The sequence below is a fragment of the Microcaecilia unicolor genome, chromosome 1 (assembly GCF_901765095.1).
Source record: "Microcaecilia unicolor chromosome 1, aMicUni1.1, whole genome shotgun sequence".
Classification (NCBI taxonomy): Eukaryota; Metazoa; Chordata; class Amphibia; order Gymnophiona; family Siphonopidae; genus Microcaecilia; species Microcaecilia unicolor.
In genome coordinates, this window is record NC_044031.1 from 759125164 (window position 1) to 759152079 (window position 26916).

Here is a 26916-nt window from a genome sequence, read left to right on the forward strand (position 1 = left end):
TCCTTCACTCATTGGACCCCACTCCAAAAAAGACGTCCTTTTTGGACATCCTTCACTGCGTGATCCCGTTTAGCTTAGCTGAGACCTGGAGGTCTCTCAGCCAATCACAGCGCGTTTAGCTGAGCTAAATGCGCTGTGATTGGCTGAGAGAAACCTGGAGCGGAAGGTAGACGGGTGTCGAAGTCGTGGACGATGGACATCCTCAACTGCGCTCTCCTGCTAGGATCATGGAAGGGAGGAACCCGAGCCGCATCGGAGCCTTCCTGCAGCAGGCCATGGAGGGGGTGAGTGGCGCGGCGTCTTCCTTTCCCGGGCGGCACAGGGACGGCCACAGGCAAAGCAGAAAAGGCGGATGTCATCAGGGACGTCCTTTTGGATGTATTTGGCATGCGCAGAGCAGCCAGCATAACGCTTGGCTGCTCTGCGCATGCTCGACTGGCCGACTGGCTTCCGAGGGAATAGAGAATGCAAGTGAGCTACAACGAGCAGCTCATTTGCATTCCGTTTCCTTAATGCGTGGCTGTTCCCTACCGATTCGCTATGGAATCGGTAAGGGAAGGGCTCTTCCGAGGACCTTAGTGCATCTACCCCTCAGTGCGTTTTTATAATTTACCACTGCATTCCACAAAACAAAAGGAAAATGTTCCTACAAGCCATCTTTCTCTTTTGATCTAGGCACAGGAAAAAAAAAAGATTTTAAACTCTCCCAGGTTTCAGCTTAGGTCATGTTTAATGTGGGATTTAAATGTCATAAATAAATAAATAGATAGAAACTCTGAATGTTGAGCCCCCGTTGAGCTTATTTTGGTGGCTTTTTATAATCTATATTTCTGTCCGCATATAATAATAATATTAATGTGGATCACCAACTAAATCTAGCTTTTTTTATTGACAAGAACACGGAATCCTTATAAGCTAAGTTTCATCTTAAAATTTTAAGATAGGAAGATGTTTTCATTTAAGCAAAGACGTTCAGTCCTTTTCTTTATTTGCCCACAATAACGTATCTGAGATATGCAGCTGATTTTAGCGCCTTTTTAAAAAAAAAACGTTTTTACAAATAAGATAGGGAGATGTTTTTATTTAATCACAGACGTTCGGTCTTTTTCTTCATATGCCCACAACATGGTATCTGAGATATGCAGCTGATTTTGTTGCCTTTTTAAAATACGTTTTTACAAATTATTTTGTACTTTAAGTAATTATACATCAAGTTAAGAATTGCTTCAGCGTGCTTTACTCTTTCATCCTTAAAGGATCAAAGCTTTGCTACTGCACATTGAATCAATTAGATACTACAACACTTATGGTGAGTTTCTTAACAATCACGCAATGCTCATCGCTTCTATACAATTCAGGATGATTTATTTATCCTGTTTGGAAGACAAATGCACTCAATTCACAGAATTTAAACGTGGTTTTGTTCTTAGTCACATAACACTTTCAATGTGATGATCTATGCTTTCTTACTATTTGCAAGACAAATGCACCTAATTCACTGTACTTAAGTTTGTTTTTTTTCTTTGTCACATAACACTTTCCGTGTGTTGTTTCATTTTCACATGGAACACGTGGAGGGGCATAATCGAAAGGGACGTCCAAGTTTTGATGAGGACGTCCTTGCAAAAGATCCCCATCCAGGGGCGGGGAAACCCATGTTTTTGAAACAAGATGGACGTCCATCTTTTGTTTCGATAATACGGTCAGGGACGCCCAAATCCTGAAATTTGGTCGTCCTTAGAGATGGTCGTCCTTGGTCGTTTCTGATTTTCGGTGATAATGGAAACCAAGGACGTCCATCTCAGAAACGACCAAATGCAAGGCATTTGGTCATGGGAGGAGCCAGCATTTGTAATGCACTGGTCCCCCTGATATGCCAGGTCACCAACCGAGCACCCTAGGGGGCACTTCAGTGGACTTCATAAATTGCTCCCAGGTACATAGCTTCCTTACCTTGTGTGCTGAGCCCCTCAACCCCCCCCCTAAAACCCACTACCCACAACTGTACACCACTACCATAGCCCTTATGGGTACAGTGGGTTTCTGGTGGGTTTTAGAGGGCTCCCATTTACCACCACAAGTGTAACAGGTGGGGGGGGGGATGGGCCTGGGTCCGCCTGCCTGAAGTGCACTGCACTCACTAAAACTGCTCCAGGGACCTGCATACTGCTGTGATGAACCTGAGTATGACATCTGAGGCTGGCAATCAATATATCTTTTTTTTTAATTTTTCTTTATTGAGTTTATATTACATTCAGTCATACAACTTAAATGTCAGGAAAAAGGAAACAAATATGACCATTAAATTATTTAACATGGAAAATAATTCAAAATCTTTTAGACCACTATAAAAGTTATGGCAAGATACAAGGAATAAATTATAAAAAACATGGAAATACATTTTAATCTAAGAGCAGCAACATGCGCACTACTCACAGCCAAATATCAGCGATTAACTCTATTGAACTTTCAGGTTTGTTCTCCTCTATTTTCTCTAGCGCAAATGAAAACTTTCATTTTTTGAGGTTCAAGAAACATATAAGTCACTGATTCTAAAGACACAATGCATCGACATGGAAATTTTAACACAAATACAGCTCCTAGCGATACTGCCCTAGGCCTAAGACTCATAAATTTTCTTCTCCGCATTTGGGTATCTTTATTCAAATCTGGATATATACGAACTTGTTCCCCTAGAAACTTTTCATTTAAATGTTTAAAGTATAATTTGAAAATATTATTTCTATCCAACTCTATCGCAAATGACACCAGAAGAGTCGTTCTCTCTGTTACATTGTCCAGTGAGTTCTCCAAAAAGTCTGTTACATTATCTGCTGGATTCTGAGCAGCCGGGGAGGTCGATTTTTTAATCCCAGTTAAATACTGAGTTTTATTAATAGGTGGAAGACCCTCTGTTGGAATTTTTAATATTTCCTGGAAATATCTACGTAGCATATCAGTTGGTGAGATCAAAGGGGCTTTAGGAAAATTAATAAATCATAAATTATTCTTCCTCCCCTGATTGTCCAAAAATTCCAATTTTCTCCTCAATATATCTCTATCTTTAGAGACTTCTCCTGCAAACACCTGCAACGTAGAAACTGAGCTCTCTTTTTCATCAAGCACTGCCATTTCCTCCCCTCACCCTCCCCACTGACAGTTTGAACTTCGTGGGTGTGGCTTGGATCTCTTTCAGGGAGAGAAAACTAACAACGTATAGCAGCAGCTTCAGAGAGCATTTTCCATCTCACAGATAGGCTGCAGAGAATACCTTCTCCTGCTTTAGACTTAATCCTACCCACCCTACCCCTCTACCCACCCACCCCTAGAGTGACATGTCTTATATAACCTCCCTATCAACCCACTCATTACTTTACCTCACCCATTTCTATTCTTCTATCACCTTCTCGCACTACTCCAACCAGAGTTACACCTAATCACACTGACCACCCTTCAACATCTTCTGTCCTTCTGTGACTGTTCTCTTGTGCTTGACTGCTTAAATATTTTAAATTTAAATGCTTTACTTTTTGTCTATTAGATTGTAAGCTCTTTGAGCAGGGACTGTCTTTCTTCTGTGTTTGTACAGCGCTGCGTACACTTTGTAGCGCTCTAGAAATGTTAAATAGTAGTAGTAGTAGTAGAGTTCAGCTCTTAAAGTTCCAACTTGATTCCCTTGATCCTGAACTTTGTCCTCTAGCTTTTGCTGAACTTGTTTTAAGTCTGTAATATCTTTTGTAAAAGAGTTGGTTACCTTTGTTAATAGGGAGTTCATCCCCTGAATTGCGTCCCATAGAGAATCCAAAGTAACCACAGCCGGTCTTACCATCTCCTTTACACCTACGGTTGTAGCTCCCGAGAGCATGGGGGTCGAGGTCGCATTGACCCTCCAGTTTCCAGCTGTTTCCACTATCAGGGCCAAAATCGCCGAGGTTCCTCCTTGGAGTGCTTCGTTACTCTCCACTTCGGGAACTGAACTAGGCGATCCTACCTCGGAGATGAAACTACTTCCGGGTCGCGGAGGGGCTGCATTTTCGAGCGGGCTCAACGAGACCGCTCCATCGCTGTGAACCACTGAAACCTCTGTGGCTCGATTCGAGGTGGGTGTTTGCATGACCCGTGGAAGAACGCCAACTTGGTCCAGGGTCAATTGCCGGTGAGCGGGAGCAGTTCCAGGGGCTGAGGAGGACAGGACTCTGGGCTTCCCCTTCCTTTTCCCCATCTCCTGGGGTAGGATTGGCTCGCCAGCAGTTGAACCCCTCTCGAAGTCAGGAGCTCACTCTCACATGTCCGCTCTAATCCGCCATCTTGCCTAGGAGGCTGGCAATCAATATTTTTAAAGATATTTTTTGAGGGTGGGAGGGGATTAGTGACCACTGGGGGGAGTAAGGGGAGGTCATCCCCGATTCTCTCCAGTGGTCATCTGGTCATTTCAGGCACCTTTTTGTGCCTTGGTTGTAAGAAAAACACGACCAGGTAAAGTCGTCTAAGTGTTCGTCAGGGACTTCCTTGTTCCTTTCGCTTATGGGTCGAGGGCGTAGTGTTAGGCATGCCGAAGTCCTGCCTTCGCTGCGCCTCTGATACGCCCCCTTGAACTTTGGGCGTCCCTGCGACGGAAAGCAGTTGGGGACGTCCAAAATCGGTTTTTGATTATACCGATTTGGAGGGCCCTGTGAGAAGGACGTCCATCTTTTGATTTATGTCGAAAGATGGGCGTCCTCTTTTGAAAATGAGCCCATTAATGTATTTTAATGTATTTCATAAAGAATAATGCACATGCATGTTTACTTTATATATATATATATATATATATTTTTTTTTTTTAATCTTTTATATATGTCATTTGTTATATGTGGCTTGGATCTCTTTCAGGGAGAGAAAACTAACAACTTATAGCAGCAGCTTCAGAGAGCATTTTCCATCTCACAGATAGGCTGCAGAGAATACCTTCTCCTGCTTCCACCCACCCTACCCCTCTACCCACCCACCCCTAGAGTGACATGTCTTATATAACCTCCCTATCAACCCACTCATTACTTTACCTCACCCATTTCTATTCTTCTATCACCTTCTCCCACTACTCCAACCAGAGTTACACCTAATCACACTGACCACCCTTCAACATCTTCTGTCCTTCTGTGACTGTTCTCTTGTGCTTGACTGCTTAAATATTTTAAATTTAAATGCTTTACTTTTTGTCTATTAGATTGTAAGCTCTTTGAGCAGGGACTGTCTTTCTTCTGTGTTTGTACAGCGCTGCGTACACTTTGTAGCGCTCTAGAAATGTTAAATAGTAGTAGTAGTAGTAGTTATATATATATATATATATATATATATTTATATTTGTTTATCATATGTTATTATTCCCATTGGAATTCATCATTGGTTTCTCAATGAATACATTTTATTTGTTATGTTTGAGCCATATTATTGTTTATGTTTGACGCAGACCCCTGACGCAGGCACTGTGAACCGAAACACAGCCCGTGTCGGGTCATTTTTGGAAGATTGATGCCAAGTCATACAAGTAAAGCAACTTGAAGGCTTTTGGTGCTTTTTGTGCTATTTGGACTTTGTTCTGTACTTTGACCCTCTCTGAGCAGCTGATTCTCAGAACATGACGTCTGCTTTAATGGCCCTTTGCCAGGAGAATAAAATCTCTGCACGAATAGAACAGTAGTAGGGGGTCCCTATAACCAGCCCCTCCAAATGACACATTGATTACGATTCATAACAAATTACCGCTCTACCTATTGAAAAGTTATTCCATTATTATACTTCCTCTGTGTACATCTGTATGAAAATATAAGTGGGATCAAATAAAAATTCTTCCAACAAGGAGCGACAACATGGATGCAACAGCCCATAGGTTTGTTTGCTTTATTTTGATTGTTTGGGAACGAGGTTAACCTCCATGACTTCAGCTTTTTTTGATGTTGTGCCGTCTCCTGTTCTCAATCTAACCTCCTTGGTGCCACTGGTATTTATTTCTTTATATCCCGCATTTTCCCACCTATTTGCAGGCTCAATGTGGCTTACAATATAATACATATATTACTGGGGATAAATATTTAAACTAGAAGAACAGATCCCAAAACTATATCACAAAAAACGTTCTTCCTTTAAAATATTTAATTTCTTTTATTACAATACATATATCACATAAAACCACTTATGCTGTGCATTTTTTGTGATATAGTTACAATATAATACAACAACAATCACATTAATGGGATAAGGAAGTCAGAATAGAGATAACAAATAAGATGCATGAGAATATCTCGGTAATCATATTAGTGGAATAACAATTTCAGCCTTATTGCAGTTAAGGTGCACAGAAAATTATGTATAATGAGAAGTGGGTAAAACATAATGATAACAGGACAAGATATAACGTTCAATAATTTGGGTGTAAGTTAGGATAAACAAATTTGAAAAGTTCCATTAAACTTGTATCTGGTGAAGTTTAGGTGCTGGTTTTTTATGGGGGATCTTTTTTGTACGTTTTATTGAACAAATAAGTCTTCAGTAGCGTTAAGACAGCTGTTTTCAGTTGCCCCAGTCCTACTCACAGGAAGTTGAAAAGGCGGGATGAAGTAGCGAGACGGACCGAGGCAGCCCGAAGCAACTGCCTTCTTCAGCGCTGCCTGTGCCGTGGCTCACTGCTGTGAGAAAGGGAGGAGCAAAGGATAGCCGGCCAGACCCGAAGGGAGGGAGAGACGGAGAGCTCATCTGGCTGACCGCGGGGACCAAAACAACCCAGCTTTTGTTGTGCCGATTTTAAGAGCCAGCTGACAGCTGGCCAACATTGTTGGGGGGGGGGCCTAAGACAGAAATGGGGGGCCTGGCACCCCCCCCCCCCCCCCCCGCCGAGGCCTCCTGTAGCTACACCACTGTTTGATATAGTAATGTAGGTGGTATATAATGTTTCAATGAATTAAACTAAATCTGGCCCAGCATTTTACCTCTGACAGCTTGTAAAAATGTTCCCGTGATGGCATTTTCTGTCCAGCTGCTCTTACAAATGCATTTCTGTCTCCTAGCGTCCCCTAGCTGCCTCTGTGGTGAAGCAAATGAAGGAACCCAGCTTTGCGGTCTTCATGTACAAGTTGTCCTGTGGGAAGCAGACTTTCTTCTCTTCTTCTCCGGGGCAGGAGCACACGGTGGTCTTTTGGGATGGCAAGCAACATGAAAGGTAGAGAGCTCTAGCACTGTCATAGTAAATGACGGCAGATAAAGACCTGCACGGTCCACCCAGCCTGCCTAAGATAAACTCATTTTACATGCTATGTGATACTTGATATGTATACCCGAGTTAATGCTGTTGTGCAAAAACACACTCCGAACCTTATCATACTATATGTTTGTGTATAGTGTTTTACAGTGGAGGAATTATGTTGGCCTGACTGAGGTGGCATCAAAACTATTTATTTTTATTTATTTTATTTAATACATTTATACCCCACATTTTCCCACTAGTTGCAGGCTCAATGTGGCTTACACAGTAACATGGGTAGGCTACAGTTCAGTATAATATCATTAAACAGTATCATAGTAAAAAATTAATCATAAACGTATCGTCTAAGACAACAAACATAATAAAAGGTATAGGAAAAACTTTATTTGTCATAACATCAGAGTGTTGGCATCTCTACATTCTGGTCCAGTATATTCCTTCCCTTTTCCCTTCACTACCCCATGGCCAGCAGTTTCCTCACCCCCATCCTCAGTGCCTTCCCAAGTGCACTGTGCAGCCGCGGAGCTGTCAGACATATTTGAGCATCTTTGAGGTTCATGAAGGACCTGCTGACCTTGAAGCTCCCGATCTCATGAGGCAGCAAAATCAACAAACTCTGTGAAGGGGAAGATATGGGTGTGAGAGAGAGAGAGAGGCAGACTGGCTGTGGAAAAGTGGGATGTGAGAGAGAGAAAGAGGGGGCAGATGGGACTGCAGGCCTCTGTGGAGATGTAGGTTATCAGCTAGTTACACTTTTTAAAAAAATCCACTTTAATTCAGTTGCCTAAAAGACATTATAAGGAGTGGCCTAGTGGTTAGGGTGGTGGACTTTGGTCCTGGGGAACTGGGTTTGATTCCCCCTTCAGGCACAGGCAGCTCCTTGTGACTCTGGGCAAGTCACTTAACCCTCCATTGCCCCATGTAAGCCGCATTGAGCCTGCCATGAGTGGGAAAGCGCAGGGTACAAATGTAACAAAAATAAAATAGATACTAATGGAGATTCTATATGGAATGTTGTTACTATTGGAGATTCTACATGGAATGTTGCTACTATTGGAGATTCTACATGGAATGTTGCTATTCCACTAGCAACATTCCATGTAGAGGCTGCGCAGGCTTCTGTTTCTGTGAGTCTGACGTCCTGCACGTACTTGCAGGACGTCAGACTCACAGAAGCAGAAGCCTGCGCGGCCACACTGGTGATCTGCAAGGGCCGACTTCTAGTGGAATAGCAACATTCCATGTAGAATCTCAAATAGTAGCAACAGTGGAGGAGTGGCCTAGTGGTTAGGGTGGTGGACTTTGGTCTTGGGGAACTGAGTTTGATTCCCACTTCAGGCACAGGCAGCTCCTTGTGACTCTGGGCAAGTCACTTAACCCTCCATTGCCCCATGTAAGCCGCATTGAGCCTGCCATGAGTGGGAAAGCGCGGGGTACAAATGTAACAAAAATAAAATAGATACTAATGGAGATTCTACATGGAATGTTGTTACTATTGGAGATTCTACATGGAATGTTGCTACTATTGGAGATTCTACATGGAATGTTGCTATTCCACTAGCAACATTCCATGTAGAGGCTGCGCAGGCTTCTGTTTCTGTGAGTCTGACGTCCTGCACGTACGTGCAGGACGTCAGACTCACAGAAGCAGAAGCCTGCGCGGCCACACTGGTGATCTGCAAGGGCCGACTTCTAGTGGAATAGCAACATTCCATGTAGAATCTCAAATAGTAGCAACAGTGGAGGAGTGGCCTAGTGGTTAGGGTGGTGGACTTTGGTCTTGGGGAACTGAGTTTGATTCCCACTTCAGGCACAGGCAGCTCCTTGTGACTCTGGGCAAGTCACTTAACCCTCCATTGCCCCATGTAAGCCGCATTGAGCCTGCCATGAGTGGGAAAGCGCGGGGTACAAATGTAACAAAAATAAAATAGATACTAATGGAGATTCTACATGGAATGTTGTTACTATTGGAGATTCTACATGGAATGTTGCTACTATTGGAGATTCTACATGGAATGTTGCTATTCCACTAGCAACATTCCATGTAGAGGCTGCGCAGGCTTCTGTTTCTGTGAGTCTGACGTCCTGCACGTACGTGCAGGACGTCAGACTCACAGAAGCAGAAGCCTGCGCGGCCACACTGGTGATCTGCAAGGGCCGACTTCTAGTGGAATAGCAACATTCCATGTAGAATCTCAAATAGTAGCAACAGTGGAGGAGTGGCCTAGTGGTTAGGGTGGTGGACTTTGGTCTTGGGGAACTGAGTTTGATTCCCACTTCAGGCACAGGCAGCTCCTTGTGACTCTGGGCAAGTCACTTAACCCTCCATTGCCCCATGTAAGCCGCATTGAGCCTGCCATGAGTGGGAAAGCGCGGGGTACAAATGTAACAAAAATAAAATAGATACTAATGGAGATTCTACATGGAATGTTGTTACTATTGGAGATTCTACATGGAATGTTGCTACTATTGGAGATTCTACATGGAATGTTGCTATTCCACTAGCAACATTCCATGTAGAGGCTGCGCAGGCTTCTGTTTCTGTGAGTCTGACGTCCTGCACGTACGTGCAGGACGTCAGACTCACAGAAGCAGAAGCCTGCGCGGCCACACTGGTGATCTGCAAGGGCCGACTTCTAGTGGAATAGCAACATTCCATGTAGAATCTCAAATAGTAGCAACAGTGGAGGAGTGGCCTAGTGGTTAGGGTGGTGGACTTTGGTCTTGGGGAACTGAGTTTGATTCCCACTTCAGGCACAGGCAGCTCCTTGTGACTCTGGGCAAGTCACTTAACCCTCCATTGCCCCATGTAAGCCGCATTGAGTCTGCCATGAGTGGGAAAGCGCGGGGTACAAATGTAACAAAATAAAATATATATATATAGCTACTGAAGCCTGCACTGTTTAATTTTCTTTGCCACTTCATTCTCTGGCATTTGATATGTATCTTAATCTCTAAATTTAAGAAAAGATATTATCATCTGCCACTGTTTTGCTGACCTTTCTGTATGCTTTGAGGCAATTAAGGGCTCCGGCTGGCCCCGCCCACTTTAGCCTCCCCAAACAGCTGAGCCACCGACCGCCTATGGTTTTCATTACCATCAGGGGGACGTCTTCAGCTGGCGGAGCTTGGGACCCCCACCAGCTAAAAGTGTGCTACCGTGTGTTGGGTGGGCCTGAGCCCTAAGTGGGTGGGCCGGGGCCCACCTGTGGCTACGTCACGGGCACTCCCTGTGAGTTAACCCCACAACAAGACTCGTTAACCCTATGCACCACCAAGATATGAAACACTGTGGAGAAATGGGTAATGTGAAGGCGTCTGCAGTGCACTACAGAGGTCAGTCTCCCAGTCAGCTCTTCTGTCTAAGCCGGTGTTACGGATGCCTTTCTTTGCTTCCCACAGGAACTATACTGTGGTGAACACCGAGAAAGGACTGATAGAAGTACAGAGGATGAATTGTCCAGGAATGAAGGTCTGCTGCCAGCTAAAAATACACAACACGCTTTGGACTGCAACCGAGGTGCTTGTATAGATAAAAAGGCTTTCCGTTCTGCCGGCCACTCTTTACAACGTGCTAAAGCTATGTCGTCTTTTGTAAGATACATGGAAATTTTCGTTTGCTTTCCTGTGCTATTAATTAGAAAGATTGAATGCTGAATTATCAAACTTGAATAATACCTGCTTCCTGTACTACTCCTGTCTTCCAGACTCTCGTTGTGTCTTCTGGATTTTGTCTTTTCTCCCCTGTTTACTGAACCACACACTCCGCTTTCCTCAACCTTTTTTTTTTTTTTTTTCTTTGCAAAAAACTTTTGTTAGCAACTCAAGATAACAAATTCAGAGAGTCTTAGCCTCTTGTAATATACAAAAGCTGTAACATCAACATATAAACTCCCCCTTGATCTGATTTTTCCTTTTATTTCCCCCCTTCCCCCTCCCCTCACTTTATCCCCCCCCCTGTCATTCCCAACCCCCCCCCCCCTCCTCCCTCCCACAGTGTTCGCTTTCCTCAACCTTTCTTAATTTGTCTTTAATCCGGTGATTCCCAAACCCGATCCTGGAGGCACACCAGCCAGTCAGGTTTTCAGGATGTCCGCAGTGCATATTCACGAAAGATGTTTGTATGTACTGCCTCCACCTCATGCGTATTCAGCGGCATGAAACCGGGCAGTGCCGCTGAATTTCATCTCTGACCACTCACCAAAAAAGTGGGCAATTCAGGGGCAGAACAAGGGATGGCAACTAGCTGTCCCAAATTAAGCCGTTGAGCAATGCAGATGCTGGCACTGAATATCAGACCAGCACCCACATAACTCTTTTTTTTTTTTTTTCAATCTGGTCCCCCAAGCTCTCGCCCACCCACCCCCTCGACAAAGCCATCTCCTTTCCTGCCACCTCCCCCCAGCCCGTGGCAAGAAACTAGTCTACTACTACTACTTAACATTTCTAGAGCGCTAGTAGGGTTACGCAGCGCTGTACAAATTAATGAATAAGGACGGTCCCTGCTCAGAAGAGCTTACAATCTAAAGGACGAAATGTCAAGTTGGGGTAGTTGAGATTTCCTGAGAAGAGGTGTTGTGATTAGGTGCCGAAGGCAACATTGAAGAGGTGGGCTTTGAGCAATGATTTGAAGATGGGTAGGGAGGGGGCCCGGCGTATGGGCTCAGGGAGTTTGTTCCAAGCATGGGGTGAGGCGAGGCAGAAAGGGCGAAGCCTAGAGTTGGCGGTGGTGGAGAAGGGTACTGAAAGGAGGGATTTGTCTTAAGAGCGGAGGTTACGGGTAGGGACGTAAGGGGAGATGAGGGTAGAGAGGTAAGGAGGGGCTGCAGATCGAGTGCATTTGTAGGTGAGTAGGAGAAGCTTGAACTGTATGCGGTACCTGATCGGAAGCCAGTGGAGTGACTTGAGGAGAGGGGTGATATGAGTGTATCGGTTAAGGCGGAAGATAAGACGTGCGGCAGAGTTCTGAATGGACTGAAGGGGGGATAGATGGCTAAGTGGGAGCCCCCCAGAAGGCTTCCTCCATCGCCTCCAACCCCCCAGTCATCCAGGTAGGCCCTTCCTGGCCTACCTATATCCGTGGTGGTCCAGCAGTGGTGGTGGAGGCAGGATTGCAGCCTCCTCTCTCCTGCTCCTTGCAACACTCTTCCAAAATGACTGCCTTGACCCTGGTCATGGCAGCCGTTTTGGAAGGGTGTTGCAAGGGGTAGGAGCCAGGGGGCTGCGCTCCTGCCCCCTAAGGACCACCGCTGGACCACCAGGGATACAGGTAGGCCCACGGGGCCTACCTGGATGGTTGGGAGCAGGGGCCTTTCCAGGGGGACTAGTTTCTTGTCACAGGCTGGAGGGAGGGGACAGAAAGGAGGGGGCTTTGTCGGAGCAGGGAGGGGGCTCGGGGGACCAGATTTGAAAAAAAAAAAAGTTATGCAGCAAGTGTCAGCCTGATATTCAGCCAAGGCCCACATAACTGTCTTATGTGGGCCCTGGCTGAATATTGGCTGGGCCCGCATAAGCTCCAGGTGGCCAGCACATCTGAAATTAGCCTCTGATATTGGGTGCCAGAGCCTGGACATGGCCTGACACTGAATATCAGGGGCTAATTTAGCCAGCGACAATTAGCATTTTAAAAAACACCGACTGCCACCGAATGAACATCAGGGGGGGTGAGTTTTTATGACCATTGATGTTACTAAAAATACAAGTGCTTTGGCCACTGTACATGTGAAACTGAGGTCTTTTTCTATGTTAGTTTACACAGCACTTGTTTTAATGAGCTTGTGATTTGGAGAGGCAAAAGTTTACCATCACAGGTGATGCAGCAGGTGTGCCGAAACTTTCTATTTGGTACATTTATATTCATTTGTAGATCTGAAATGATAGTTTGGGGGGGGGGGGGGGGGTTCTCGTATGTACCTGGAAAAGCTGACGGCATAAGGCTGAAAAGATGAAATGTCTGCCACCTTTGCAGGACCAGAAGGTGTACGTCTACAGTCTGCAAGGGATGTGCCCTCTGAACGCACCACAGAAGGTTGTTGACACTCCAGCTGTTGTCACCTGCTTCTTGGCTCTGCCTCTTGTAGAAAAGGTAAGAAAGGGGAAGGGAAATGGGACTTGATAGACCACCTTTCTGAGGTTTTTGCAACTACATTCAAAGCGGTTTATATATATTCAGGTACTTATTTTGTACCAGGGGCAATGGAGGGTTAAGTGACTTGCCCAGAGTCACAAGGAGCTGCAGTGGGAATCGAACCCAGTTCCCCAGAATCAGAGTCCGCTGCACTAACCACTAGGCTACTCCTCCACTAGCAACATTCCATGTAGAAGCCTGCCCCTGCAGATCAGCAATGCGGCCGCAGGACGTCAGACTCACAGAAACAGAAGCCAGCACGGCCACATTGCTGATCTGCAGGGGCAGGCTTCTACATGGAATGTTGCTAGTGGAATAGCAACATTCCATGTAGAATCTCCAATAGTAGCAACATTCCATGTAGAATCCAATAGTAGCAACATTCCATGTAGAATCTCAAATAGGGAAAGGGAACTGGGACTTGACACGCCGCCTTTCTGTGGTATTTTTCAACCTACATTCTAAGCAGTTTACATAGTATATACAGGTACTTATTTGTACCTGGGGCAATGGAGGGTTAAGTGACTTGCCCAGAGTCACAAGGAGCTGCAGTGGGAATCGGACCCAGTTCCCCAGAATCAGAGTCTGCTGCACTAACCACTAGGCTAAAGGGCAGGTGTATTCCCAAAACTGATCAAACTGAGTTATGCCAGGCAAGAAAATGCTTCTCCCTTTCTCGCTTTACCCTCATACAGAAGCGCTTAAAGCCCCTTTCTGTTAGTTTCCATTTTGCCCTTAGTTTATTTATTTATTATTTACTTACCACCTTTTTGAAGAAATTCAGTCAAGGCACTGTACGGCAAGAATGAGTCAAACATAAGCCATAGACCATTACAATAATAAAAATATCCAAATAACAGGACAAGGTGTGGCATAGTAGACTACTTACGATGTCGACACAACGCCTAATAAAACATTTTTTAATAGACGGCATAGGATGTAAGCAAAGATGGACCAAATAGATAGATAAGATAGAGTAACATGAGTAAGAATATAAAGGGATTAATTTAAAGACAGTTGCACATGAGGTCAGAAAGGTGCTTGAAAATGATCTTAGCCAGTGGCGTGGCCACGGGGGCCTGGGCCCCCGTAGATTTGGCCCTGGACCCCTGCTGACGACCCTCTCGACCCCCCCCCCTTTCCGCCGTCGCCTACCTTTGCTGGCGGGGGACCCCAACCCCCGCCAGCCGAGGTCCTCTTGTTCTGGTGCAAGGCTTCGTTCTGTTTCTGACGTCCTGCACATTGTACGTGCAGGACGTCAGACTCACAGAAACAGAACGAAGCCTTGCGCCTGAAGAAGAGGACCTCGGCTGGCGGGGGTTGGGGTCCCCCGCCAGCAAAGGTAGGCCGCGGCGGGAGGGGGGTCGAGAGGGTTGGCAGGGGGGGGTCAAAGTTGGTGGTGGCAGGGGGGGGGGGTCGGCGACACCAGGGGGAGCCTAAAATGTGCCCCCTCACCTCGGGTTCTGGACCCACCTCCCGCCGAAGTCTGGCTACGCCCCTGATCTTAGCTAGGGTAGGAATGGATAAACATGTCCGGCAATAGTAAGTGCAGCCAGTGTCATTCCTTAGCAAGTTAGTTACTTCTTCCATTAAAGGCCTGGTTGAAGAACCAAGATGAAGGGTATCTCAGGTACCACTTTGAAATTTTTATGTTCTTCAAAAAGGGCAGTTAAGGTCAGCTAAAGGAAGGACAGCATACATATTCCCTTATGAAGACAGTATTGACCTGTTCCCACATGGGGACATGGTTCAGGGAAGAAACTGACTAAGATCACTTCCTGAGCTACTGGAATATTACTGCTTGTCCAATGTTTTTGGAAGAGAGGGAGGATGTAGCACAGATGCTGTTGCAGCCTGGCCGCCCTCATCTTCTGTCTCACAGCAGACTATACTCGATCTCCAGTCATTGTGGACCCTGACCTTCCTCCAGCCTCTGAGCAACAGCCTGCAAAATCCCCACCCTGCCACCTACATCCAGTTCCGTTCACACTGTCCTCTTGGCAAACCTTGATTAGCAACTCTACAGAAGGAGAAGCATAATTCCAAGGAATTCTCAGGATGGTTAAGTCACTTTGCTATACAGAAAGAAAAAGGATCCTCCCTCCCCCTTCCTGGAAAGGCCAGCTAATATTCTTACACTGCGCTAGAGGTGGTTGTGGGGTTGGCTTCCCTCACTTTTTATTTTTTTTATTTATTTTTGTTACATTTGTACCCTGCACTTTCCCACTCATGGCAGGCTCAATGCGGCTTACATGGGGCAATGGAGGGTTAAGTGACTTGCCCAGAGTCACAAGGAGCTGCCTGTGCCTGAAGTGGGAATTGAACTCAGTTCCTCAGGACCAAAGTCCACCACCCTAACCACTAGGCCACTCCTCCACTGTTGCTACTATTTGAGATTCTACATGGAATGTTGCTATTCCACTAGCAACATTCCATATAGAAGTCGGCCCTTGCAGAACACCAATGTGGCCGCGCAGGCTTCTGCGCAGGTACGTGCAGGACGTCAGACTCACAGAAACAGAAGCCTGCGCAGCCTTCTACATGGAATGTTGCTAGTGGAATAGCAACATTCCATGTAGAATCTCCAATAGTATCTATTTTATTTTTGTTACATTTGTACCCTGCGCTTTTCCACTCATGGCAGGCTCAATGCGGCTTACATGGGGCAATGGAGGGTTAAGTGACTTGCCCAGAGTCACAAGGAGCTGCCTGTGCCTGAAGTGGGAATCCAACTCAGTTCCTCAGTTCCCCAGGACCAAAGTCCACCACCCTAACCACTAGGCCACTCTTTTTACTGTGATGCTTAGAGGACTGTTAAATAATCCAGGTAAAATTATATTCCTTAGAGCTTTAAATGAGCCTGTAATACAAACCAAGGTGTCCTCTGAGGAGTTTGTTTTTAAATGTGAATGAATCTTCAGTGTATAGGCCTGAGGCCTCTGTGGCAGCGACAGAGCTTAAATTAATGACCTGCCTCTCTTTCTAGAACTGCTGTTTGGTGTTTGCTGGCCTGTCCGACAGTCTTGTCGCCATCTTCTCGGTTGTACGCGGCATCCCCAACGACAGCTGCTCCTATGTCTGTTCACACACAGCCAACAGGTCTATGTTCAAAATCTCCGACGACGACCCCCGTCAGAACCCCTACCCCGTGCGGGCCATGGAAACTGCCAACAGCGGGTCAGAGGTGTGGTACAGCAATGGTCCTGGCATTCTCATCATAGACTGTGCGACGCTAGAGATCCTGAGGAGGCTGGAACCCTATAACCCCCCTTCCTTAATTACGTCTATAGCGTGTAGCTCGGAGTGCAGCGGGGAAGAGGTGGTTTGGTGCCTGGACAATGAAACCAACTCTCTGGTAATGTTCCACGCCAGCACCTACCAGCTGTGTGCGCGGTACTTCTGTGGAGACTGCAGTCCTCTGAGAGACATGTTCGTGGTACAGCAGCCGTCCAGGCTAATTCCCGTCGCTACCTCAAGCATTTCCCTGTCCAGGAAGAGGCTTGAAATTCAATCACCAGCTGATATGACCATTATCTATAGCGAGGAGCTTGGGACACAGATGATAAGCCATCAGGATTCTCTTACAGACTATTGTTCAATGTCTTCCCACTCCTCCTCACTTCCTAACAGGAATACCTTGTCCTCCTCCAGCCTGCTGAGCTCCCCAGTCAGCACTTCCAGTATACCCTTCTCTACAGACTGCGAGGAATCGGATAAGTGTCAGGAACTGAATCCTTCACCAGATAGGCCCGAGAACGGTGGCCCAGCGACAGAGGATGTAAAGACAAACCTGCAGGCAGTAAACATTCTTGTGATCAAAGACCTCCTTTGGATTCCCAGGTATTGCGTTCTCTGATGTGAGTAATTGTGTGAGAGCTGTAAATGTTGCATTACGGACAGCCAGTAGAACTGCTTATTTATTTTTAAACAAAAAATGATATTTACGCCTTTACTGAACAAGGTCATTCAGAGCAGTTTAAATATTAAAATACAATTGGATCAATTTTCAAAGGCAGCAATGTTGGGTTGTTGGTTTGGGGGGGGGGGGGGGGGGGTAACTGTCGGCCACAGCATTTAAAAGGTTATGGGGTTTTTTTTTGTTACATTTGTATCCCACGCTTTCCCACTCATGGCAGGCTCAATGCGGCTTACATGGGGCAATGGAGGGTTAAGTGACTTGCCCAGAGTCACAAGGAGCTGCCTGTGCCTGAAGTGGGAATTGAACTCAGTTCCTTAGTTGCACCACCCTAACCACTAGGCCACTCCTCCACTGTTGCTACTATTTGAGATTCTACTTGGAATGTTGCTATTCCACTAGCAACATTCCATGTAGAAGTCGGCCCTTGCAGATAACCAATGTGGCCGCGCAGGCTTCTGCTTCTGTGAGTCTGACGACCTGCCTGCGCAGCCTTCTACATGGAATGTTGCTAGTGAAATAGCAACATTCCATGTAGAATCTCCAATAGTATCTATTTTATTTTTGTTACATTTGTACCCTGCGCTTTCCCCACTCATGGCAGGCTCAATGCGGCTTACATGGGGCAATGGAGGGTGAAGTGACTTGCCCAGAGTCACAAGGAGCTGCCTGTGCCTGAAGTGGGAATCCAACTCAGTTCCCCAGGACCAAAGTCCACCACCCTAACCACTAGGCCACTCCTCCACTCAGTGGCAAATCACTGAAGACTTACTTACCTGTTCGAAAAGGCATATCCTAATGACCCAACTTAATTATCTGAATCCAGCAACTCAAAGAAACCCAAACTTGTTATGAACTTTATATAACCTCCCTCTCTGTGTTTCCCTAATGTGTCTGTACATATCTATTTCATTTAAAATAACATCACTCTATATTTGTTTCTTCACCGGAGGAGACTTTCACCCTAAGGCGCTATGTAAGCCACATTGAGCCTGCAAATAGGTGGGAAAATGTGGGATACAAATGTAACAAATAAATAGGTCACGTTGATGAGCATATGCGTAATACAGTCACTGCTGCCAGCTGCATGTATGGGGGAAGTTTATCAACATGGGCTACCGTTAAGATGTGTTATTTTACCACTAAATCATGTTATTTTAGCACATGGTCCCATTTTTTACAATGAGACCTAATTACTAATAACCTGCGTTAACAGTAAAATAACACGTCTTGGACATTAGCCCACATTGATAATTTCTGCCCGTACTGGTGATATAAACATATATGAACATAAGAATAACCCTACTGGGTCAGACCAATGGTCCATCTAGCCCAGTATCCTGTTTCCAACAGTGGCCAACCCAGGTCACAAGTACCTGGCAGAAACCCAAATAGTAGCAACATTCCATGCTACCAACCCCAGGGCCAGCAGTGGCTTCCTCATGTCTATCTCAATAGCAGACTATGGACTTTTCCTCCAGGAACCTGTCCAATTCGTTTTTAACCCCAGATACGCTGACCGCTGTTACCACAACCTCCGGCAATGAGTTCCAGAGCTTAACTGTCCGTTTTCGTTGAGTTTTTTCAGTCGATGAATATTGAGCCTGTGGTGGTCAGCATTGTGTTAAACTCTTCCCACCCTGGGCTTTTCTATACCCAGGGATCGGGCCATATCCAGATATAGTGCGGACGCCAGCATTTATCTGGGTATCAGCAGTATTTAGTCCGGTACCCACATAGTTATCCAGATAAATTAAGGAAGCCTTTTTGCTGTCCTAACTTTAGTCACTTAGTTCCCTGTTTAGTAGAGTGAATATTCCCAGCTCCGCCCAGATTCTGCCCCCAGACTGCACCGGCACTGTCCAGACACCTGCCACCGAATATCTGGGTTTGGCCTGGTTAACGGGAGATAACCGGGTAGGACCCTTTCCTACCTGCTTAGCTCCCTTTCACTATGGGTCCCATAAGTTCTTTTGAACATTGACCCAAATAAAAGAAATCAAAAACAAGTGAAAACAAATATATTCAGCTCATAATACGATGCATCAACGGGAACTGACCGCCAAGTAAGACAGCCAGATGTTGACAAACTGCCCAATTATAACTCTTATCTCTGAGCGTATATACTCACAGGATGACATCCCTTAATCTTTGGACTGGAAAGAAGGCGATCTTAACCTTTTTCCTTTTCCTATAGCATTATAGGATGTGTGCCCAGTCTAACATTGTACCTGAGGCGATGGAGGGATAAGTGATTTGCTCAAGGTTGCAGGGAATGTCAGTGAGCTTCCCTGGTTCTCAGCCTACTGCTTTAACCTTGTTTGGTTTTCTGGATCATTCAGAACTGGCCTCTGCTGTGATTACCCAGGAGGTTTTCCCATTTTTAATTCCCTCCGTAGCCCCTCCTCCCCCCCACCCATCACTATTACAGTGTCACTCCTGATCTATTTTCTGCATTTCAGGGCTTTCTCTTCTATCCCGCTGACAGATGATCAAAAGCAAACGTGGGCTCGCCGGCTGTGAACGCAATGATCGTGCCAATGCACGCTAAACAGGGCATTACCTATTCCTCTCCAATGCTCAGTGGACAGTGCACAAAACAAGGGCGCTGCTCCCGCAGCAAATCCTACGCAAGCTCGGACTAGGGTTTGCCTGGGCATTGAGGAGGAACGGGGAGACCCAGTCCAGCATGCATTTGCATGATCACAAACCCCCCCACCCCCACACACAAATGGGGCTGCAGGTTCAGTGGACCCCCTCCCCCCCCCCCCAATAAAGATCAAATCCCCGATGGTCCAGTGTGACCCTGATAGCCCCCTCCACCCGCCCACCTCGCAGGAAGGAGTAGCATGTCCTCCTCCTGCGAGCGCTGCCTTTAAAATGGTGGCGTCCTGCGTTGTGGGAGGTGTCTGGAGGTCCACCACACCTCCAGCCCCATGTCTGGGGAGTGATTGGGGGGGGGGGGCTGGTGATTTGTTTGACAGGTCCAGGCTATTTTTTTTTCACAGCCCGGATCTGTCAAACGACTCTTTTGCAGGAGGATTGTGTCTTGGCGGATGCTCAGGCTCAGTCCTCCCGCAGAAGTCCCTCCATGATCAAAACTAATAGCGTGCATAAATTTGCATGCTATCAGTTTTCATCATCGGGGCTTTCATTCCGGCGCTAGTTTTTCAGCGCTGCTCGGAACGGCACAGGGAATTTGATCATCCCCCACCCCAGTGCATAGCCATATCCACCGAGTCTGGCCATGAAATGGCTTTTGAGAAATGAGCAGGACTCCCTCTCCTTCTGCAGTTAAGTCTTGGATGCAGAAACCTAGTACCAGGGTTTCCCGCATAGAAAGCCAATGTTCTGATACTCAAAAAAGACGTCTGCAATTTCTTCAATTGAAATCACAAGCACTTCAAATAGGAGCAACGTTTTTCCTTAAATACCCTTTTGCAAATGTTTGATCAGATACCAGTTACAGAAATATGTTTTTTTATGAACCTTCTCAATTGGCTGCTTTCATATCAACCAGACAACCAATGGGAAGTACTACCATCTAGTAATAACTCTTAGTAAATCTGTTATCCTTCCAGATTTCCTAATTTACATTTGATGAAGTTTTTCTCCATTTATTAGGTATCTTGGATCCACATTGTGGACTTATGTGAAGTTAACAGATATAATTTTCCTTCTTTTCCTTTTATTATGGCAATTCATGCTATTTATAATTTAACCAGTGGTGTACCAAGGAGGGGGGGGCGGTCCGCCCCGGGTGCACGCCCGCGCGCCTGTTGGCCGAGTCCGCTCATTCCCTCCCTGCTGCTCCCTCTAAGCAGAACAGGTTACTTCCTGTACCGGGGCAGAGGAAGCAGCAGGGAACGAGTGGACTCGGAGCTGACAGGCACGCGGCACCCCCCCCAGCAGGTAAAAATGCACCCGGGGGGGGGGGTCACACTGCACCCGGGGGGGGGGGTGTAATTTCACCGGGGGGGGGGGCACGCTGCACCGGGGGGGGGGGGGGCATCGGCGATCTGCCCTGGGTGTCCGCCAGCCTAGGAATGCCACTGTAATTAACCGAACTTTTCTGTACAAGTATATTTGCTTGTTAAATAATTTAAATTAATAAAAATTAAAATTAAAAGAAAAAAAAAGAAAGCCAACATGCTGCCATCTCTCTGGAAAGAAGTGTGAGTGATTCTACCTAATATCCATTTATAGGCGCAGTGGAGATATAATTGTCATTGGACTGGAGAAAGAATCTGAAAACCAGCGAGGCAGAGTGATAGCGGTGTTAAAAGCCGAGGAGTTGGAGCCTCATGGGTAAGTTCGAGCCGGTGAATACATTGCTGTGGTTTCAACAAACTCAAGTGTCCCATCAACATCCAGAATTCTTCAGGGATGAAAAGGATATGCTTCAGATACGTCTGCCCTGCTGTGTATTTTTTTTTTTCTTTTACATTTGTACCCCGCGCTTTCCCACTCATGGCAGGCTCAATGCGGCATACATGGGTCAATGCGGCTTACATGGGGCAATGGAGGGTTAACTGACTTGCCCAGAGTCACAAGGAGCTGCCTGTGCCTGAAGTGGGAATCGAACTGTTCCTCAGGACCAAAGTCCACCATCCTAACCACTAGGCCACTCCTCCACTGTTGCTACTATTTGAGATTCTACATGGAATGTTGCTATTCCACTAGCAACATTCCATGTAGAAGTCGGCCCTTGCAGATCACCAATGTGGCCGCGCAGGCTTCTGCTTCTGTGAGTCTGACATCCTGCACGTACGTTCCTGACGTCAGACTCACAGAAACAGAAGCCTGCGCAGCCTTCTACATGGAATGTTGCTAGTGGAATAGCAACATTCCATTCCATGTAGAATCTCCAATAGTAGCAACATTCCATGTAGAATCTCCAATAGTATCTATTTTATTTTTGTTACATTTGTACCCTGCGCTTTCCCACTCATGGCAGGCTCAATGCAGCAATGGAGGGTTAAGTGACTTGCCCAGAGTCACAAGGAGCTGCCTGTGCCTGAAGTGGGAATCGAACTCAGTTCCTCAGGACCAAAGTCCACCACCCTAACCACTAGGCCACTCCTCCATCCCCTCATAGTGTTTATTACTGGCATTTAACGTTGCTTAAGTTAGTTCCCTGGCTAATTTCTCTGAGAAAGTCCTTCCTGAAACACCCACTGCTCAATCTTCTCAAACCATTACTGAGCCCCTCTCCCAGCGCACGATAATGAAAACAGAATCTTTGAAGTAACTGAGACCTAAATTTACTTTCCATAGCCCGCTGAATGTGTCACTAGGTCGCGACAAACATACATTTATTTATTTATTTAGATTTTGCTCAGACCTTTTTCAGTGGTAGCTCAAGGTGAGTTACATTCAGGTACTCTGGATATTTCTCTGTCCCAGGAGGGCTCACAATCTAAGTTTGTACCTGAGGCAATGGAGGGTTAAGTGACTTGCCCAAGATCACAAGCAACAGCAGTGGGATTTGAACCGGCCACCTCTGGATTGCAAGACCGGTGCTCTAACCACTAGGCCACTCCTCCTCGTTACCATCAGGAGTCTGGTGCTGTCTTTAGCTCTCTTCCACCAGAGGCGCCCTCCTGCACTAATTATACTGCTCCCTCACTATAACACAGAACTTTGGTGCTGGAGCCGGAGCCGGAGCCAGTACCGGCTAATCACTAAGATTGCGTTATAGTGAAAGGCTTGTGCATACGTATATTAGCTTGCCAATACCCAATCAAATAAAGACAATTTAATTTTTTAATCATTTTAATAACTGTAAATCAAATTTACAATTCACAATAGTGGGGTTTAGCATTAAGTAACCTCTGTACTGTAGCAAATAAGAACCTTTTTATGAATGCAATCAAATTACTGTAGAATGTAAATTCAGTACACGTTCACCAGGGCCGTGCCAAGGGTCTCTGGTGCCCCCCTGCAGACTATCAGTTGGCGCTCCGTCCCCCCTGGTTTGGTACAAGATGCAAAGGAAATAGGAGCTGAAAGATGGAGTGCATCATTGTGGGATTGCTGAACAAATAAAGGGTTTACAACCACTTAGCTTTGTGTTTCAACATGTTTATTGATGAGGAAATAAACATGGTATAACATACCATAAAATATAAAACTTCAACAATACAATGGAACATAACATATAAGTATTGAACAGACCATCATCAAATTTTTATACATTCCCCCCCACCCCCTCCGCTGGATCTTAAGTACTACTAGAACTGGAAATATGACTGTTATACTTATGTCACAATCCATTTTATTACTCATCAGCTTATCTTCCTTTCCTCGTGCCTTAGTCTCCCCTTTCTTCCTCCCTTGAGACAACCCCAGCTGAAGCCGCCGAAATTGCATTAAGCGTCAGGGTTGTTTGAGGTCTTTCTCCTCGTGTTTTAATTTCAATTTCATAGTGACCATATCCTATCCTATATAATAAAAGGCACCTCCAACATTCTGAAGCTGACTGCATGGCTGAGGCATTCCTGCTCTCTGTATCCATCTCCTGAATTGACATCATGTACTTCCGGGTTCCTCACAAGCAGAAGTGACCAACCACACGAGGTTTCTCGGCTTCAGAATGTTGGAGGTGCATTCTTTTAAATAGGATTGGTCAGTTCCTTTCCTATATAATAAAAGGCACCTCCAACATTCTGAAGCCGACTGCATGGCTGAGGCATTCCTGCTCTCTGTATCCATCTCCTGAATTGATATCACGTACTTCCGGGTTCGTCACAAGCAGAAGTGACCAACCACACGAGGTTTCTCGGCTTCAGAATGTTGGAGGTGCATTCTATTAAACAGGATTGGTCAGTTCCTTGAAGCACAGCCAGAGCTCAGCGTCCTGCACAGTAACGCTCAGACACCCGAGAGAAAGAGGGGGGGGGGAGGTATCTCTGTCACACACACACTCTCTCACTCTCACACACTCTATGTCTCACACTGTATCACATTCACTCTCTATGTGTCACATGGAGGGGCATAATTGAATGAAAACGTCTATCTCCATGGGCGTTTATCTCCGAGAACGGGTCCATGAAGGGGCGGACCGAACCGTATTTTCGAAAAAAAATAGACGTCCATGTTTTATTCGACAATTTGTGAGCTGGGCGTTTTTGTTTTTCAGTGATAATGGAAAATGAAAGCGCCCAGCTCAAAAACGAATAAATCCAAGGCATTTGTTCATGGGAGGGGCCAGGATTCGTAGTGCACTGGTCCCCCTCACATGCCAGGACACCAACCGGGCACCCTAGGGGGCACTTTTACAAAAACAAAAAAAAGGTAAAAGAGCTCCCAGGTGCATAGCACCCTTCCCTTGTGTGTTTAGCCCCCCAAATCCCCCTCAAAACCCACTGCCCACAAGTCTACACCATTACTATAGCCCTAAGGGGTGAAGGGGGGCACCTACATGTGGGTACAGTGGGTTTGGGGGGGGGGTTGGACGACTAAGCATTAAGCAGCACAATTGTAACAGGTAGGGGGGGGGATGGGCCTGGGTCCACCTGCCTGAAGTCCACTGCACCCCCTAACAACTGCTCCAGGGACCTGCATACTGCTGCCAGGGAGGTGGGTATGACATTTGAGGGTGAAAATAAAAAGTTGTGAAACATCATTTTTTGTGGTGGGAGGGGGTTAGTGACCACTGGGGGAGTCAGGGGAGGTAATCCCCGATTCCCTCTGGGGGTTATCTGGTCATTTAGGGCACTTTTTGGGGCCTTATTCGTGAAAAAACAGGGTCCAGGAAAAGTGCCCTAAATTCTAGCTACAAACGCATACTTTTTTCCATTATCGGCGAAAGGCGCCCATCTCTCCTCGGCCGATAACCACGCCCCAGTTCCACCTTCGCCATGCCTCCGACACGCCCCCATCAACTTTGTACGCTTCCGCGATGGAGTGCAGTTGAAAACGTCCAAAATCGGCTTTCCATTATACCGATTTATTCGTTTTTGTGAGATAAACGTCTATCTCCCGATTTGAGTCGAAATCTAGGCGTTTTTCTCTTTCAATTATAAGGTGGATAGTCACTCACACACTCTCTTGGTCTCATACACTGAGTCTCACAGAGAGTCTGTGTCTCACACTCTCTCTCTCACACACACTGTATCTGTGTGAAACACACTCTCTCTCTCACACTGTGTCTCACATAAGCACTTGCACACACTCTCAATCTCACACACACACTCTCTCTCTCACAGACACACTCGCACCCAGACTCACTCTCTCTCTCTCTCTCTCTCTCTCACACACACACTCGCACATTCACTCTCTCTCTCACACACAGTCACTCTCACATACACTCTCTCAAACATACACACTCCGAGGAAAACCTTGCTAGCGCCCGTTTCATTTGTGTCAGAAACGGGCCTTTTTTACTAGTATATTTATATATTTGTAACTTTGCACTGGGCTTTTCTCCATTTGATATTCGTTGCATTCTGAGACACTGTCCTTCCTGTTCCACAGGACCCTGCTGGAAGCTACAGTGGTAGCAGAGGATACCGTTGTGTGCTGTTTGCAGAATGAAGACATGGAGTGGTGCCTGGCGGTCTGGCGGGGCTGGGGTGCCAGAGAGTTTGACATTTTCTACCAGGCTTCTGAAGAGTGGGGACGGCCTGAAACCTGCCTGCGTAAAAGAAAGTAGGCTCTTGTCGTACTGTAAAGCCAGACTTCTGTGAAGGATGGATTGCGGGGAACAAGAAACTGACACCCCTCAGAGCTGGAACAGTCCGCCTGAGCAATCGATCAGCTGGACTGCTAGCAGAAGGGGCCTTTTAACATGTGCTGCTATGGACCACTATGGACAATCTTGCTGAACAGATAGCTACTATGTAGTGTTTTGGTTTTTTTTTTTAAATATTATCTCCGTATTTTTTAAACAGTTGTGCTCTGAAAGCATATTGCAAAGTAATTTTTTTCTAAACTGTTTCCTCGACCATCCATAGTATATACAGTGTCATCCTTTTTTGTATATATGAAAGAACTTTTGAAGTGTGTACTGCCCAAAAAGTGACTTGAAATATAAGCAGAGCCTGCAGAAGAGACTGTGCCAGGAACTGAGTTTCTTGGGAAACATGGAGGTTGTGATCTTAATCTGTATAAGCTGAACATGGCCCAGTCTCTGTTTATTTCTTTATAAAATAAACTTGGCAGGAGCTCATCTCCAAACTGATTTTATAGTCCTAAAACTGTTTATCTCTTTGTCGTCTTCGTTGAAATTCCTTGACTTGTGTACTTTGAATAACTGGGCTAACTAAACGATACCAGGCTGAGTCAGTCCAGGTTATGCCCAGCTGCTTCCATAGGATTTTAATTTCTCTTATCGGGAAGTAGAGAGGCGCGGTAGCCGTGCTAGTCCACTCTTAAAGGTAATCAATAGAAATCAAACAAAATAAAACATGGAAAAGAAAATAAGATGATACCTTTTTTTATTGGACATAACTTAATACATTTCTTGATTAGCTTTCGAAGGTTGCCCTTCTTCCTCAGATCGGAAATAAGCAAATGTGTTGGCAGACAGTATATATAAGAGAAACATCAAAGCATTACTATGACAGTCTGACAGGGTGAGAGGATGGGGGTGGGTAGGAGGTATGCATGGGGACATCAAAGCATATCATTGAT

At 45.9% G+C, this 26916-nt stretch overlaps 1 protein-coding gene across 1 annotated transcript in view; it reads left to right on the forward strand.

The window, feature by feature from the left end:
* LRRK1 (leucine rich repeat kinase 1) overlaps nt 1–26616 on the forward strand; it is a 246932-nt gene extending 220316 nt beyond the window's left edge. Inside the window, exons 29-34 of the mRNA XM_030189745.1 lie at nt 7044–7195; nt 10640–10757; nt 13206–13322; nt 16351–17204; nt 21487–21588; nt 25759–26616. Of these exons, the coding sequence (XP_030045605.1) occupies nt 7044–7195; nt 10640–10757; nt 13206–13322; nt 16351–17204; nt 21487–21588; nt 25759–25936 (1521 nt within the window). The 3' untranslated portion in view covers nt 25937–26616. The remainder of the gene's footprint in view (nt 1–7043; nt 7196–10639; nt 10758–13205; nt 13323–16350; nt 17205–21486; nt 21589–25758) is intronic.
* The last annotated feature ends 300 nt before the right edge of the window (nt 26617–26916 follow it).